Source organism: Chelonia mydas, chromosome 24 (genome assembly GCF_015237465.2).
Source record: "Chelonia mydas isolate rCheMyd1 chromosome 24, rCheMyd1.pri.v2, whole genome shotgun sequence".
NCBI lineage: Eukaryota > Metazoa > Chordata > Testudines > Cheloniidae > Chelonia > Chelonia mydas.
Window position 1 is genome coordinate 3306833 of NC_051264.2, and position 18245 is coordinate 3325077.

At 53.0% G+C, this 18245-nt stretch overlaps 1 protein-coding gene across 1 annotated transcript; it reads left to right on the top strand.

Moving 5' to 3' along the window:
• The first annotated feature begins 6337 nt into the window (after window positions 1-6337).
• On the top strand, window positions 6338-7080 carry NHLH1 (nescient helix-loop-helix 1). The gene has a single exon (XM_037883222.2). The coding sequence runs from the start codon at window positions 6476-6478 to the stop codon at window positions 6884-6886; it is 411 nt and encodes a 136-aa protein (XP_037739150.1). The 5' UTR covers window positions 6338-6475; the 3' UTR covers window positions 6887-7080.
• The last annotated feature ends 11165 nt before the right edge of the window (window positions 7081-18245 follow it).

Here is an 18245-nt window from a genome sequence, read left to right on the forward strand (position 1 = left end):
CTGGGGAGCTGTAAGATAGATAGATAGATGGATGATGGGTGTGTATGGGGCTAGATAGATAGATAGATTAGATAGATGATACGGGGCTCGCTAGGTAGATAGTCCAGGGAAGGGAGTTTGTGGAGAGATTATTGGTATTGAGAGCAAAGTAGGAAGGATTTAAAATGAGATTTTAAAGGGGGGATCTGAAAGAGGAGGGGACGGGCCGCCTGGCAGGGAGGACGCGGCTTAATCTAACCACCCAAAAGATTCTAGTGTGTTGTTAAAGCGCTTGTGAACATGTCGTATGGATATTTGTATGTTAGGAACAGCTGGCTGGCTGGCTGGCTGGCTTTCTTATCCCATCAAACTTTTAAAATCTATACACGTGCTTTAAAATCAATCCTCCACTGATGCTAATGGGAGCCTTCCTGGGTCCCTTGAGTTGTGTGTGAGGCATATCAACATCCTGTGCTTGCCTGCCTTACACACCCACACACCCACGGACATACAAGCATGCACACCCACGCACAAAAAAACACCACCACGTACAAACTCACATGCGCACACACAAACTCAGGCGCGCACACACAAGCATATGCACAAACACACACGCGTAAACATACACGCACACATATGCACAAACACACACGCATGAACGTACACGCACACATATGCACAAAGGCCCGCTCAGCGCTTCACACCGACTGTCGGAGTGAATCCTCAGGCCAGGTTCTGCAGGGTGGCCAGTCTCTGTGAACGCAGCATTATCCGTTCAGTTTCCGTTCCAAGCACTGTCCCCTCTATCCCACCCCCATGCAGAGGAGAGGTCTCTGTTTGTTTCTCTCTCCCTCTCCCCCTGTCACACTCCCCCCACCCCAGTCTCTCTATTTCTCCTTTATGAAATATGCATGGTGAACAGATGTCTCCTTCTCCCTCCCCACCCCACTACCTCCTTCTCCCCTGCAGGACCACATCCAACCCCACCTCCCCTCCCAGGGGGGCTTTAACTTCCCTCCCAGCCAATGGGATCCCCTCTGCTTCTTTTAATATTTATGAGGGGGAGCACTGGAGTGGCCAATAGGAAGCCTGGGGTGGGAGGCAGCATGCTAGCTTGGGTGTGTGTATATATAGTGTATGGGCCGCATGCTTCAAGGTATGTCCATATAAATGTGTAGCAGCCCGTTTGCTCCTCCGCATGTCTGGGCCCCAATGACAGGATCACTCCCCTCCCCGGGCCCATCCATCAGTGCAGGAGTCTGAGCGCGCAGAGGGGAAACTTTCTTCCCCGTCAATGAACGAACGAGCCAACCAGATCCTCAGGGCTGGGATTATTCGGGCTTCGTCCTGCAAGCAGAGAAAAGCCAGAGGAACTTCAGAGATTGAGGATGTCGTCCGGTTAGGGGTAAGGCAATTGCTGGGGACGGGGTGAGGTGGGCATTAGAGATACACTGATAGATTGCGATCAGATTCATTGCTGAGGTACCAGGTGGTGACATACTATGGTGATAGATAGATAGATAGATAGATAGATAGATAGATAGATAGATAGATAGATAGATGGGTGTATGGGGGATAGATAGATCGTTCCATATAAATTTAGAAGGACAATATTCAAGACAGAGAATTTCCCCACCCACCCTCTGTTAGCCCTTTGATATAACCTTTGGCACACACACACTCACTTAACTTTGGAGAAGTCGAGAGGGGTTTTTTGGGTGTTGTGAGGGCTCTACAAAAGAAACCTTAGATCCAAACACCCCATACTCCTAGGCTGGTGGGGAGGAGGGGGTCCTGAGTCCAGATACACAGCTTTGGCTGTCCAGGGTCGTGGTGCCTGTCACAAGCAGTCACGTGCTGCATTTGGTGACACCGCACTCGGAGGCAGGGAAAGGGCCACGCAGGGAGATTCTGGAAAGGGGAAAAAAGGTCTTTGGCTCAGAATTTTGTTTTAGATTTTAATGGTCATTGAATGTGACAGCTGGATCCTGCCCCGCTTCCCCGGGCGAGGGGTTCTCAACCCAGGCTTTTGCAGCAGCTAAATCGACCGGAACACTCAGTTTGCGTTTATTGCAGAGAGAAGTGAAAATCTCCCAAGAGGGAAAGTCACCGGCGTAAAGCATCAGGGGCTTGCAGGATGGAGTAGCTCAGACAAGCAGGTAGTAGGGAAAGGAAGCTGTTTAGACCCAATTCTGCAACCTGTACTCATGCGAGCAATCCTGGGAGTCCCGTGAGTCAGGACTTGATTAAGGCTCTTGCGTTGAGCCCCAGGGGTATAAATCATTGTCCCTGCCTGGCGTTCACACCCAGAGGCCTGTCTTGCTAGTCATCTCACTATAATAACAAAGGGCCAGACCCTTGGCTGGTGTAATTGGACGTAATTCCACTGACTTGGATGGCGCTATGGCAATTTACACTCACTCAGAACCTGGCCCGGTCAACCTGATTCCATCTAGCGGGTTCCATGCAGAGGGTTGGCAAGTGAGGACAGGGCCAGCTCTCCTGGAAATGTGGCTGGTGATTATTCTGGGGTGGGGTCAGGGAGGTGGAGGTGGCGTACCCTGCCCCCACCCCAGATCCTGTTGGCCACTCCTTTTTCATTAATCACCTCCCAGGGGGCTGGGGCTGGGTGTTTAAAGCAATTGTGCCTGCGTCAGGGACACCGTCAAAAAATTAAATTGTGGAAGGGGAGGGAGGTGTGTCAGCGTATGGAACGTTGTATGTGGTCATATTATATCCTGCAACGTCGGGGGGGTAGAACAGTGGAGCATCTAGACCTATGGACAGTCTGGGGAGGGGGCAAAAGCCCCGCTTGCCCCACAGCAAATGAACCCCCTGGTCCATATTTGTGTCCTCACCCATTCACCCCTGTGCAGGAGCAACAGAGCCAGGCTTCACTGCAGCCTCACTTCATCATCGCCGTGCACCTTGCGCAGTCACTCACACCAGCTCAGAGCGAGCGCTGGGCCCCCCTGCTCTGCACAGGGTGCGAGGCACAGGGCGACAGACAATCCCGCCCGGTGTCTTCAGCACAGTGATGCTGGTGTCAAACTGGCCTAAGCGAGCGGTGGGGCAGTCCCAGGGCATCAAAGTCCACGGTCCCGGGGAGCGCGGGGGCATGGTTAAAAAGGGACGTAGGTTTGACAGACAAGTGTTACGGGCGCCAATCCAGCGTGAGTCCACCAAAGCCAGGCAGCTGCTCTCAGGGGCTGCAGAGACCTGGCTGCAAGGAACGCAGCCCTTGCCCGAGGCAGAAGAGTGAAGCGCCCGCTCCCTCTAAGCACGGTACTGCTGTCCAGGGATGTAAGCACAGCCATCCAGGGGAGCCCTACCTGCTCCCGTGGCTTGGTGATGCTGCAGCTCTCCATGGACAGCAATTGTGAGCCAGGATTGTGAACTCTTTGGGGCAGGGGCCATGTCTCGCTCCATGTGTGCCCAAGTGCTCGGGAAGGAAAAGCAGCTCCCGGCTGCCCCCGCTGCACACAGCCCTTCCCTAACTATTATTCACTCTCCCAACACACTGCTCCCAAGGCCAAGCGGGGAGGGAGGGGGCCTGGTCTCCCCTCTCGGGCTTAGAAGTGGGAGATCGGGGATCCTAGTTCTGTGGGAACATCTTTGAGAAAACAGGAATGGCAGAGCAGCGGAGAGAGAGAGAAGGGGGGGTAGGGAAATGGAAGAGAAAACAGAATGGATACTCACTTAACTTTGGAGAAGTCAAATTGAGAGGGGTTTTTGGGTGTTGAATTAGACAGGCACAGCGCACACTGGTGACGGGACAGACACACACAGAATTTAAACACATGCCGACGCGCTCGGCTGGACTGGGGCCTTCTTGATTGACACCTGAACTGAAGCTTCTGGACCTTGCCATAAGGAGGGTAAGTTACGAGTGGGTTGCACAGTTTGTAGCTCATTGCACAACCCAGGGGCTCCCTGCTTCTCTCCATCCCGACCCCACAAGCTCTCTGGATGTCCTTCTCCCGGCCCCCTCTATTCTAGAGAGTCCCAGCAACTCTCCCCAGTCTCCCACCATTGCAGGGGTTCTGTGTGCTCCCTATTTCCCCTTCCTCCCAGACCAGGGTCCCCCAACTCCTCCCCCATCACACATACTTCAGGGTGCAAAGCTCAGAGCTTTGAGGGAGAAGGGGGCATTGGATCCAGCTACAAGCAGTGCCCGAAAAGCAGTTCCACCCGAAAATGGTTCCATCTTTGCTCCCCGAACCCTCGACCTTCGCTAGAATAACTTTTAATTTGTTTTTAATTAAAATGTGCAGGATGAATGAAATAATTTGCTTCCTGGATTTTTATTTTATTTGGTACAAGATTTCTAGGTAACATATTTGACAGGTGTTCCCCAGATTGCAATGTAAGTGTGTGTGTCTCTGTGTGCGTCTCTGTGTACATTTGTGTGAGTTCGGCTCTGTATATGTATTTCTCTCTCTGTGTGTGCACACGTGTGTGGGCGAATTACTGTGTGTATATATGTGTGTGGTTTTGTGTATATGAATTTGTGTGTGTGTTGTGTGCACATGCCTGTTTGGATGAATGATTGCGTCTGTGTTTTTCATGTGCGTGACGCTGTGTGTGTGTGTATGTGAGCGTGTAGGTGAATTACTGTGTACATATGTTGTGGGTTTTGTGTGGGTTAATTTCTCTGTGTGTGATTTTCGGAGTGCATTTTTGTGTGTACAAATTTCTGTGTATATACCTGTGAGTTTCCCTGTGTGTGTTTGCAAATGTCTTTCTCCGGGTGCATTTCTACTCATTCATGAGGCTGTGTCTGTACGTCAGTCTTTTAAAGACTCAGAATATTTCTTTCATTTCATTGCCTCTGTTTATCTGTTCTGTTTATTCACCCATTCGTTTCAGTTTCTTATAATCATATGGCTTGTTAGAATTCGAAAGCATCTTGCCATGTGCAAAAGATGTTATACAAGAATAATATTTTATACACATCTATCTATCTATCCCCAGACACCCCCTCTATCTATCTATCTATCTATCTATCTATCTGTCTATCCCCACACACACCCTCTATCTATCTATCTATCTATCTATCTATCTATCTATCCCCACACACACCCTCTATCTATCTATCTATCTATGTATCTATCTATCCCCACACACACCCTCTATCTATCTATCTATCTGTCTATCCAGTGTACAGTTTCTGATAGCGGTGACAGCTCTCTCTAGCTCTTTCTTTCTAACCCCTCTTCATTCCACTCACTCCAAACTTTGTTTCCCTTTCCCCTCCGGCTCTGCCCCTTGCCCGGTTCTGTCCCAGCCTGGTTGGGAGGGGGTGGGTCAGGCCCGGCCTGCCCTTTCCCCAGACCCACAGTCCCTGCTTTGGAAGCATCTGTGTGTGACCTGGGCTCTGCAGAGCACGGCTGTGAAGGCAGCGGAGGGAGGGGAGACGGAGAGCCAGTGTTCCTGGCCTGCATGCGGAGTCCCGGGGGGAGCAGGGAGCCAACTTCCATTTGGACACGTCAAGCAAAGCAGCTGTGTTGGGTTCCATATGTCTGGGGTGCCAGAATCCATGACATACGGGCTCATTTAATATACAATAAGCCCCCCCCACCCACACAGTCTGTCTTTTCCCCGCTCGCTCCAATCCACCACCTGTCATCTCTCCAGAGAGCCAGGAGAAACGGCTTCCATCTAGTCCCACAGCCTCTCCACAGGCTCCCCCTCTGGGCCTTTCCCTGCAGCCACGGGCTGCTGCAGCCCCTGAGTCCCTGCCCCCCGCCCACATTGCTGGCAGCCATTGCTGGGTCGAGCTGTGTCCGTTTTCTGCACTGGGAAAGGATGCTTTGCTGGCTTGTGACTGGAACTGTTTGCTGGTCCTGAAGGGACAGAAGAATTAAACTTACTTTCTTGCTTGCTTGCTTGCTTTCTCTTTGTTAAGTGGGAGCAGAAAGTTAGTGAGAACTCCTTTGTTTCTGTTTTCTAGAGCACTTTGGAAGCATTTGCAGAGACTAACATCTGAAGAAGGAAAACCACGTTGCACAGCGTGCCGAAGACAGGCCCTGCAATCGACACGCGCACATAGAGGAGAGATTTATTTATTTAATTTATATATTTATTGGAAATTTATTTAAATTATTTATTTGGAAGATTGTTGGTCGTGTGTCTAATTCCCTGGAGAGAGGAATCAGCTTTGAAATTTCCTTGGAAGGTTTTGTTTTTTTTTTAATGATGATCATGTGAACCAGAGAACAAAATATTAGAAGCAGAGCAATTTTATTTTGGAAATCTATCTATCTATCTATCTATCTATCTATCTATCTATCTATCTATCTCTCTATCTATCTATCTATCTATCTATCTATCTCCAGACATCCCCTCTATCTATCTCTCTATCTATCTCTCTATCTAACTCCAGACATCCCCTCTATCTATCTATCTATCTATCTATCTATCTCCAGACACCCCCTCTATCTATCTATCCCGATACACACCCATCCGTCTATCTATCCATCCATCCTTTGAAAAGATGATGCTCAATTCAGACCAGACGGAAATCGACGTGCCCCCGTCTCACTCAGAGACAGAGTCAGTCTTTAGCGACTGTGGTGGGGGCGGTGGCCGCGGGGCCGGAGTGGAGGAGGCCGGCGGCATCGGCTTGTGTGCCCAGTCCCGGCTAGCTGAGCCGGGCGAGGCTCTGAAAAAGGACCTGCAGCACCTGAGCCGAGAGGAGCGGCGCCGGCGGCGGCGTGCCACGGCTAAGTATCGGACAGCCCACGCCACGCGGGAGCGCATCCGCGTCGAGGCTTTCAACATGGCCTTCGCCGAGCTGCGCAAGCTGCTGCCCACCCTGCCCCCTGACAAGAAGCTCTCCAAGATCGAGATCCTCAGGCTGGCCATCTGCTACATCTCCTACCTGAACCACGTGCTGGACGTCTGAGCCACTGAGCCCACATCCGTCTGTCCGTCTGTCTGCTACATCTCCGACCTGAACCACGTGCTGGACATCAGAGCCGCTGAGCCCCCGTCCCTCTGTCCGTCTGTCTGCTACATCTCCGACCTGACCCACGTGCTGGACGTCTGAGCCACTGAGCCCACATCCGTCTGTCCGTCTGTCTGCTACATCTCCGACCTGACCCACGTGCTGGACGTCTGAGCCGCCAAGCCCCCGTCCCTCTGTCCGTCTGTCTGCTACATCTCCGACCTGACCCACGTGCTGGACATCAGAGCCGCTGAGCCCCCGTCCCTCTGTCCGTCTGTCTGCTACATCTCCGACCTGACCCACGTGCTGGACATCTGAGCCACTGAGCCCACATCCGTCTGTCCGTCTGTCTGCTACATCTCCTACCTGAACCACGTGCTGGACGTCTGAGCCACTGAGCCCACATCCGTCTGTCCGTCTGTCTGCTACATCTCCGACCTGACCCACGTGCTGGACTTCTGAGCCGCCGAGCCCGCGTCCCTCTGTCCGTCTGTCTGCTACATCTCCGACCTGACCCACGTGCTGGACATCTGAGCTGCCGAGCCCCCGTCCCTCTGTCCGTCTGTCTGCTACATCTCCTACCTGAACCACGTGCTGGACGTCTGAGCCACTGAGCCCACATCCGTCTGTCCGTCTGTCTGCTACATCTCCGACCTGAACCACGTGCTGGACGTCTGAGCTGCCAAGCCCCTGTCCCTCTGTCCGTCTGTCTGCTACATCTCCGACCTGAACCACGTGCTGGACTTCTGAGCCACTGAGCCCACATCCGTCTGTCCATCTGTCTGCTACATCTCCGACCTGACCCACGTGCTGGACATCAGAGCCGCTGAGCCCCCGTCCCTCTGTCCGTCTGTCTGCTACATCTCCGACCTGACCCACGTGCTGGACATCAGAGCCGCTGAGCCCCCGTCCCTCTGTCCGTCTGTCTGCTACATCTCCGACCTGACCCACGTGCTGGACATCAGAGCCGCTGAGCTCCCGTCCCTCTGTCCGTCTGTCTGCTACATCTCCGACCTGACCCACGTGCTGGACGTCTGAGCCGCCGAGCCCCCGTCCCTCTGTCCGTCTGTCTGCTACATCTCCGACCTGACCCACGTGCTGGACATCAGAGCCGCTGAGCCCCCGTCCCTCTGTCCGTCTGTCTGCTACATCTCCCACCTGACCCACGTGCTGGACGTCTGAGCCGCTGAGCCCCCGTCCCTCTGTCCGTCTGTCTGCTACATCTCCCACCTGACCCATGTGCTGGACGTCTGAGCTGCCGAGCCCCCGTCCCTCTGTCCGTCTGTCTGCTACATCTCCTACCTGACCCACGTGCTGGACATCTGAGCCACCGAGCCCCCGTCCCTCTGTCCGTCTGTCTGCTACATCTCCTACCTGAACCACGTGTTGGATGTCTGAGCCAGTGAGCCCACATCCGTCTGTCCGTCTGTCTGCTACATCTCCGACCTGACCCACGTGCTGGACATCTGAGCTGCCGAGCCCCCGTCCCTCTGTCCGTCTGTCTGCTACATCTCCTACCTGACCCACGTGCTGGACATCAGAGCCGCTGAGCCCCCGTCCCTCTGTCCGTCTGTCTGCTACATCTCCGACCTGACCCACGTGCTGGACATCAGAGCCGCTGAGCCCCCGTCCCTCTGTCCGTCTGTCTGCTACATCTCCAACCTGACCCATGTGCTGGACGTCTGAGCCGCCGAGCCCCCGTCCCTCTGTCCGTCTGTCTGCTACATCTCCCACCTGACCCACGTGCTGGACATCTGAGCTGCCGAGCCCCCGTCCCTCTGTCCGTCTGTCTGCTACATCTCCGACCTGAACCACGTGTTGGATGTCTGAGCCACTGAGCCCACATCCGTCTGTCCGTCTGTCTGCTACATCTCCGACCTGAACCACGTGCTGGACGTCTGAGCCACTGAGCCCACATCCGTCTGTCCGTCTGTCTGCTACATCTCCGACCTGACCCACGTGCTGGACATCAGAGCCGCTGAGCCCCCGTCCCTCTGTCCGTCTGTCTGCTACATCTCCAACCTGACCCATGTGCTGGACGTCTGAGCCGCCGAGCCCCCGTCCCTCTGTCCGTCTGTCTGCTACATCTCCTACCTGAACCACGTGCTGGACGTCTGAGCCACCAAGCCCACGTCCATCTGTCTGCTACATCTCCGACCTGACCCACGTGCTGGATGTCTGAGCCAATGATTGTCCATCTGTCTGTCCGTATTTCTCTCCATATCCTGCCAGACGTGTGAGCCACCAAGCGCATCTCTGTCTGCCTGTCCATGCATTTACCATATATCCTACCTGACTACTTGCTGGAGTCTGAGCCACCGAGCCTACGTATCTGTCAGTGTTTCTGCTACATCTCCTATTGGTCATCTGAGCCACCAAGCCTACACCCATCTATCTGTCTAGCTGCTACCTGAATCACATCCGGGACATCTTGAGCCTCCGAGCCCATATCTGTCCACCCCTCCATCCATCTGTCTGCTCCATCTCTTTCTGGAACCCCGAGCTGGACATCCAAGCCACAGCAGCACCTGGGATCTAGCCCATGTGTCTCTCTGCTCTTTCTTCTACCTGAGGCATGGCCTGGATTGGTGAAGTGCCAATAGCAGGAACATTTCAGGCCTTTTTTCTGTTGGCTGCGTTTCTCCCAGCTGGCACCATACACTGGGCTCCCAAAAGGCCCTGTCTTGAGGGGCTGCCACGCTATCTGAGCTGATGCCCCCGGCACCCCCCAGATCTAGGCAGACAAGGAAGGGAGCTTGACCCCCTGTGAGCTCTGGCATTCCTTGCACAGCCGCAGGACTCCCGGCTTTTCCTGCCCTGAAAAGAAATACCAAACATGCGGCAAAAATGGAAGGCATAAACCTTGTCCTCTGTCATGACCCCATCCCTTCTCCAACTACCACAAAGACTGGATCTCAATCTCCCAATACAGTTCCCACTTCAGCATCCCAAAGGTCAGAGTTTGCTCCCGTTGCAGTTAATAGGCTCCAATCTCCATCGTCCTGCTGTTGTTTATACTGGTGCAAAGTGAGTGTGAACGGTGCCCATCCTGACTCAGGAGTGTTTTGCACCTGCTTTGCACGGGTATAAGTGACTGGACAAGGTGGACAACAGGCAGTCAAGCCCAGTGAGTGTTTGATGGCAGCAGGCTCTGGTCCCTAAGGCTGTTTCATGTTTCCCAAAATAGATGCCCCTAGTAAGAGGGGTCAAACTGGGGGAAATGTGGTGACTCTCTACTCAAGCTCCAGATACAATTCCAAACTACACCAACAATCTCAGACGACTGGATTTGTCTGCTGTAATGATCAGTGTACAGTGAATAAGTAAGGCTGACCTCTACGTTGCCATCATTAGCCTCCAGAGTGAACATCCTGTTGCAATGAATGGGAGTAGTTAATTCACACCTCTCTTAGGGCTTCAGGCCTCGACTCTCGTTTGTCATGCACCTTATGTTGTCATTAACCCCCATTCGAAGCAGGTGTCAGGCCTCGCCTCCACTGGGATTCCAGTCACCGGTTTTAACCCCTTCGTGGGACACAATTTACCCCAACAGAGCACAGTTTTCACCAGTGCAGTTTATCCAGGGCCTCCCTGGTGTAAACTATGATCTGCGATGGGTTTGCACTGGGGCAGCTCCACCTTAGAGGGATCTGTGCTCCCAGTTTGCACTGGTGCAAATGACAGCCACGGGGCTAAATGAATGGGAACTGGGTGACCAAACCCCACAGGCGGCTGTGACGAGCTCAACCCAAGCCGTTGACCTATGGGGCTGCTTGTCTTCTCATGCTCCCTATTGTAAATCAGGAGCAGAGAAGCAGGCGCTGTCGCCCCAAGTGAAGGCATCCGCAGACAGTGGGGGATTCCAGCCCCCCACTGAATCTGTTGCCCAGAGCAGGATCTCTCTCTAGTCCCCTCCTGGGAGTCCTGGCCCTGGGGGTCAGGCAGTGCCCTGCACTTCCCCAGGACCCAACCCCAAGCCGCCCAGCTCAGCAAATCCGTCCCCCCTTTCCAATGGCAAAGCCAAGCCTTGGTTATTGTCGGAGAAAGAGAATCTGATTGGTGGACGTTAGAAGCAAAGAGAAATGGTGTTTGACCAATCCGATCGCTGCATGAGCGAACTGTAAACAAAACCCGGGGCCTGCCGCCAATCGAAAAGGGCTGGCGCTGACGAGTAAACAAACATGAACTTTATGGGTCTGAGCCTGCAAAAATCCACCGATCTATTGGCTTCAGTGGGATCATTCCTGTGGCTACGGGTCTACAGGGTCAGAACATCTATTTATCGTCCATCACCATACACATCTATCTGTCTCCATACACACCCATCTATCTATCGATCTGTCTATCTATCTATCTATCTCCATACTCCTCCATCTAATCTATCTGTCTGTCTATCCTCAGACACACCCGTCTCTATCCATCTATCACAATACATATCTTTTTATCTACATATCCACCCTCCCGCTCTGTGTCTATCTGTCTATGATCTTATGTCTATCTGTCTCTCTAGGCATTTCACCACAGCCACTATAGCTGAACCTTTCCAGTTCCATTTGAGGGTTCAGATGAAATTCAGTGGACAAAACTGATGAAAAGAGGGTTTTTTTTCCCAACACGCTGTTCTAATCAGGTCTTTTGGGCTCTGTTCCCAGCTCTGCCGCTGATTCACTGGGGTGAGCCACTTCCCTCCTCTCTGCCTCAGTTTCCCGCTCTGTATAAACAGGGAGAATGCTACCTACCTCGGCCTCACGCAGACTCGTCAGCGAACGTCCACCACGTGCTTTGAGATCCCTGGATGGCAGGGCATTATGAACAGTGAAGACAGGGACGGATTTCCCATCCACACGCAGTTCAGCAGGGGAAGCGGATGGACGGGGAGAGCGGGGCCGACACGCCGCCTCCTTCACTCATCAGTCACGTCTCTGTGCCACAAGGCTATTTATTGAATTAATTTATTGATAAATGTTGCTATTTATTTGTGGGGTTGTGCACTTTTAAAAAAAAAAGAAGCGAAAAGCAACTGTGGAGGGGAAAAAAATCCCTTGTAAATAACATACCCTTGTGTGTGTGTGTGTGTGTCTTGGCTGTTTAGAATGTGTGATGATTTATTATTTATTATTGCCTAAGAAAGTCGGAGAGATGGGGAATGGAATTAAACTGTGCCACAGAAAAAGAGAGATCTCGGCTTTGGAAAAAAGACTCTTCCCTCTTTCTTTCTTTCTTTCTTTCTTTCTTTCTTTCTTTCTTTCTTGCTTAGTATCGCCGTCTTCTCTTTCCTTTTGCAGCTGGGTCATTTTGCGAGCGGTAATGGCCGGTTGCGGCTACGCCTGTTAAGACTGGCGGGTAATCGAATCTCATGCTCCGACACATGAAATGATCACAGCAGGGGGCATGGATTTTCCTCCTGCTACACACAACTGGCAGAGGGCGCTGATCCCACGTGGCAAGACGCCGGCTCACACAGGGTCCAGGTGCATCATGAGTCGAGATGGGCCCACACCTTGAACCTTAATCGGAACTGGAGGGCTCACAGAGGGTTTCTGGGGTTCTGTTGCAGGCCTATTTCTACCATAATTGTGGGAATTTTGTCTCCCTCTGAAGCATCACCTGTTTATGGTACTTCTCTGCCCCTCCCCCCATCACTGTAGCATCTGGGCATTGTACAGATGGGGAAACTGAGGCACCGAGAAAGAAGCTAAGTGATTGGCCCAGGGTTACACAGGGAGTCCGCAGCAGAGCCGGGAACTGGAGCCAGGTCTCCGAAGACCAAGGCTAGCATCCTAACAACTGGACCAGCCTTCCTCTGTCCTGTGTTGAGTCCCATGGGTGGGTGTGCTGCTGGACCGATGGCCTGATTGGGTGCAGCAAACCTATGTTCCTATATGACAAAATCACCTCCCCCAAAGTGGGAGACAAAGGAGAGGGGAGGGCGTATCAGCACCAGGCCCTGAAGCACCGGTGGGAGCGGGCTAGACGGGTCATGGGGCCAGCCCATTCTCACCCTCTGCCCCACATGCTCGTCCTTCCCCACGGTTCAGAAGGCTGGGACAGCTCAGGAGCGTCAGGGAGACTCTGAACTGGGAGTGGGGAGGGCAGGGCAGGGACAGACGCACTCAAAAGACCCGGCACCCCCGTCTCCCTCCACGTCTGACTCCCACCCCTGTCCGGCACTGCAGCCGCTCTAAAATCTCCCGGGGGCCTTTGAACCCGAACAACCCCAGTGAGCTCAAGGCTTTAAAAGAATTCGTTGAAACAGACACAAGGAAAGGTCCAACCAGTGGGAGAGGGAAGGGGGAACCCGCCCCTCCAGAGGAGTGAGATGAGGCATGTAGTGGCCCCTCCACGACCCCTTATATCCCCAACACCGCCCCCAGCCCCGGTGCTTCCCCTTGGAGGCTCCACACTGCACAGTCAGAGCAGGGACCAGCTACTTTGGGAAGCAGGAGACAGAAGAGGAAGAGGAAGGGCGTGTGGAGCAAAGGGACTGAGAGCCCTGTGGATCAGTCCCTCCGCACCCCAGAGCTGCTCAGCAGCAAAGAAAGATCCCCTCCCAGTCTGGGTCACCGTGACAGCTGCAGGAATGGAAGCAACGGGGGAGGGGGAATCTGAGCCAAAGTGATCCCCCAAATCACACGCAACTGCCCCATAAAACCCTCCAGACTCGGGGATACAACTTTCCCTGACTCAGAGGGTGCTGTCCCCTCTGTCCCCTAAGTGATTATCATGAAAATGCCTTTTTGCTCCCCTTGTATTACCCAGAGTCCATTGTCTCTGCCTCAAGAGCCAGGAAACCTTCCTGCAGTGCAGATTCCATCCCCCGGTTGTGATTGTCTTCACTTGTTAGCTTGATGGCTTTGTTTACCTTATATATAAATGTACTTTCATTGTCCTCTGCCTGTAATCAAGGCGGTCAAGCAGGTAAATACACGTTCCTTTGTCTAGGGCAGGCTGGGCTTATGCACTGCCTCAAATACACCCTTAAGAACACATTTGCAGCAGACATCTATATCTCTTGGTACACAACCCGCACACACGTCATGCAGTGGTTTTCGGGACCAGCGCGTCACCAGTTTGCATATGACACCTTACATGACACTTTTTAGGTACCTGTTATGGCAGCAGTGTTTTGGAGGTGATGAGCTTGTCAGGCCTGAGAGGCGTTACAATGGGGTGGGCCTCTGCCAGCTAGTACCGAGGGGCTCCAGGGTCACAAACGCCCACCTCCGTCCCTCTGGGCCCCTCTGGTGAAAGCAGGGAAGAGAGCGTGCTGCTCCTCGCCCTTCGTCCCTGTCCTCTGACGGACGGGTCCCCGCGGGACAAGTTGCAGCTGTTCGTTGACTTGCTCCAAATTTCTTTACGTAATCGATTGGCCTCGGCTCCGCGGGATACATTAAAGGGGAAATAAAAAGCTTGGTGGGGGGAGGGAAACACAGAGAGACGGTGACGGCTCTGTCCTGGCAAGACCTCCCCTATACCTCCATAAGCCTGCGATTGCCCAAGGGTTACAGCCAGGTCCCCGGGGCAGAGATTGGACACAGGCCAAGCTTGGCCATGCATTAATGAAGGGAAAGGGAAAAAAAGGCAGCTAGCAGATCTGGGTTGTGTGCAGACTCTCAGCGTCTGTCTCCCAGCTCAGGGGCACAGCTTTGGGTTAGGGGGGCTTGTGCTAGCATGCGAAAAATAACCAGGGGGGCTGTGGCAGCACCAGCGGAGGGTCAGGGAGGCAGGGGGTAAGGTGGGCTTGAACTCAGTGACTAGCCCAAGCCTCTGGCAGTGCCGCAGTGGCCACAGAGCTCTTCTCAGTGCATGCACGCCAGCCTGCTGCCGCCAGTCCGAGCGCCCGGGCTCAGAGGCTCAGTGCCCGCGGCAGGGGAGACGTACCCTCGGGGCAAGTGCGGCCATATCCCTCGTCAGCATCAGCTCCAGCCCACGCAGGGGTCTATGGTTAGAGTCGAAGGCCTGGCATCAGGACTCCTGGGTTCCGTTCCTGGTTTGGGGGGGAGGAGAGTGAGGTCTAATAGTTAGAGCAGGGGGCTTGGCATCAGGACTCCTGGGTTCCGTTCCTGGTTTGGGGGGGAGGAGAGTGAGGTCTAATAGTTAGAGCAGGGGGCTTGGCATCAGGACTCCTGGGTTCCGTTCCTGGTTTGGGGCAGGGGGACTGGGGACTAATGGTTAGAGCAGGGGGCTTGGAATCAGGACTCCTGGGTTCTGTCATCAGGCCTAGGAGGGGAGTGGGGTCTAATGGGAGTTTTATTCCTACTCTGACTCCACGGGACCTGGGGCGCGTCACTTCCCCTTTCTGGGCCTGGGTTCCAACGCTGGCTCCGACTCCAGACCTCCCTCATCCTGGCACAGACTCAAGCTAGGTTCTCCGATCTGCCTCCAGCCTTTCCCTGGGAGCCTGCCCCGGACGTAAACTCTGTCTCTCCGTCCCAAGGCCTCTCAATTAACTGGGGCAAGGGGCGGTGGATGCTGTCTCCTCCCGGGCTGCGCAGGAGAGAACAGGCCCTTTCCCGGGGCAGCCCGATGTGAGAACCGACAGATTAATCACGTTACAAAAGTGTGAACATTCTGTCGCTATTTCCCAACCGGCTGCGGTGCCCTTTGTTACCCGCCCTGCCAGCCAAGTCCCTGACATATGGTCCGCATTGTGCAGCGCACAATGGAAACACTTCATGCTAATTTAGACCCTGGCTCTGGCCTTGATGTCTCCTCCCACAGACTGGGGCAATGGCCCTCACTTAAGTGTTCGTTTGCCAATGTGAAAAAAAAAGACAATTTTGCTTCTTGTTCACTTTTCAGTGTATTAGAAAGTTTTGCACTGGCCTCAAATCAATTTCTCTTGCTCGACTATCATAAAGGGGGGGGGGGGGTCTGTCCATCTCTCTGTCACCACAAGAGGATTGTCTGTCTGTCTGTCTAATATCAGACGGGGATTATCTCTCTATCTATCTACATACACTCTATCTATCTATCTATCTATCTATCTATCTATCTATCTATCCCCAGACACCCACTCTATCTATCTATCTATCTATCTATGTATCTATGTATCTATCCCCAGACACCCGCTCTATCTATCTATCTATCTATCTATCTATCTGTCTATCTATCTATCTATCTATATATCTATCCCTATACATCCCATCTATCTATCTAATATCATAAGGGGCTATCTCTCTGTCTGATCTTTAAAATGGTTATCTACGTATGTATCTATCTGACCTGTAAGGTTATTATCTATCTGTTATAACCTGTCTGGTTTTTATCTGTGTGTCCATCCACAGTCTCTCTCCTTCCTCCCCGCTCTAGTATGTCAGTCTAGCACAGGGGTAGCCAATTATTTTTTGTCAAGGTCAAAATTTCTTGGTCACAGTATAGTCAAGGTCCAGACTCCAGAGAAAATAATAATAATGGTAATAATTAATAAGTAAATAAAAAGATTTTGGGGTCCAGCCACTCAAAAGCACAGTCCACCTATTGACTGGGTAGCATCTCTCCTCCCACCGACAGCGTCTCTGTGTGTGTACTCGAAGGTTGTCTCTAGCACCCGTCACTGTGGTACCTAAGAATTGCCTGATGCCAGCTCATTTCATAGTATATAAAGCACACCGGACAAATTCAACTCCTTCCAAAAGTCAGCTCCCCTCTTGGTTTTCCACCATCCAAAAGGCAGGTCAATTCTGGGCTCTCCACTATTCAGACATGGGATGAAAATCTGCTGGTAATTCTGTCCATAAACCGGGATTGCCCTGTGCTGTTATTATCGAAATTACAATAGCACCCCAAGGCCTCCGCGGAGATCAGGTCCCCATTGTACTAGGTGCTACACACACACATAGTGAGAAACAGTCCCTGCCCCAAAGAGACAAGGTGGACCAGGACTGGGAGGCGGAAATGACTTATGCAAAAATCACCCTGTAGGTCACTGGCAAAACCCAGAGCTCCTGACACCGAGTCCCCTGCAGTACCCATTAGCTCACACCGTTTGCACACCACAGTGTGGATCCTCGGGGCAGAATCGTTAACAGGGGTCCTCTGGGCTGCATCCTACAATGCTGGAGAGATGGGAGATGTTGCCGCCTTTTCAGATCACACACAGGATTTTCCCCGCAGTCCACACACTCTTGTCCTATGGCTTGTGGATCTGTGAGAGCACATGGCTGGACTTGCATATATATAGAGGAGGGGAGGGTGCTTCTGGGCGTGTGGATGTCTGCAGGAGGGTGTGTACATACACATATTTCTGTGTCTAGCTGAGGACTGGCTGGAAAACCAGAATTCCGCTTCATGAAAACCATTGAGGGTTTGATGTTTGTTTTCATGTTGGTCCAGACCAGAGCGGAGAGCGGAGACCTCTTGGCATTTTCTGGGGAAAAGCATGAAAGCAAGAGCACCCCAGGGCAGCTGGCAGCGCTGTGAGTCGTGCCATCAGCCGGGATGTGGAAACACAGGCTCAAGTCTCTGCTCCAAGCCGGGACTCAAACCTGGGTCTCCCCCAGGCGAGTGCTTGAACCGCGGGGCTACGGAGTCTCTCATTCTTTCGCTGACCCACTGAATATTTCATTATTTACATGAAGGGGAGCAGCTCTGGCACAGGGGGACTAGCCTTTTAGGGAGCGATGGGCCCGGCCCCACCTGTGACCCACTTAGCTCACCTCCCCAGGTGGAGACAATGAGCAAAGTCCCAGGGCAGGCTGGACACCTGGCTAAAATCAGGCCTCTGGGGTGAAGATAAAGCAGGGGCCTGTGGAGAGCAAAGGAAGATGTGTTGGGAGTTGCTGCTGGACAGGGAGTGGGCAGAGGCTCAACGGAGCTGGAAGGGTGTGAGAGCTGCCCTATGCAGAGAGACTCCCCCAGGCGCAGGGCTGGGGGTGCAGCTGTCAGCTAGGAGGAAGTTCTGGGGTTTCCTAGTGAGCTTGGTTAATAAACCCAGCATCCAAGAAGGGCTGTAACACAACCCGTGAAAGCCTATGGTGAAGTTACTGGCAAGCCCAAGAAAGGGAAACCGAGGCAACAGCAGACCAGGTAGGTGGCGGTAGGACAACCTCCAACAGGAGAGTCCTAGTAGGCGGAGCAGGGACTGGAACCTGATGATGTCCCAGGAGCATGCCCTGATCACTAGGCTCTTGACTAGTCGACGTTGAACAGGAGTGGGGGAGGGGAGAGGGCTCTCTCGCTCTCATTTTGACCAGAAATTCCATCCTGGACCTAAGGAAACGAGAGACCAAACGGACACTTTTCTGTGTTTGCAAAGTCTCGGGTTTGACAAAGCAGCATTCCCGGCTGGCAATTTGCTGGACAAATTCCTGCCCAG

What these genes read in the sequence shown, in the direction of transcription:
- NHLH1 (XM_037883222.2), top strand. Translation starts at nt 6,476, where the DNA reads ATGATGCTCAATTCAGACCAGACGGAAATCGACGTGCCCCCGTCTCAC.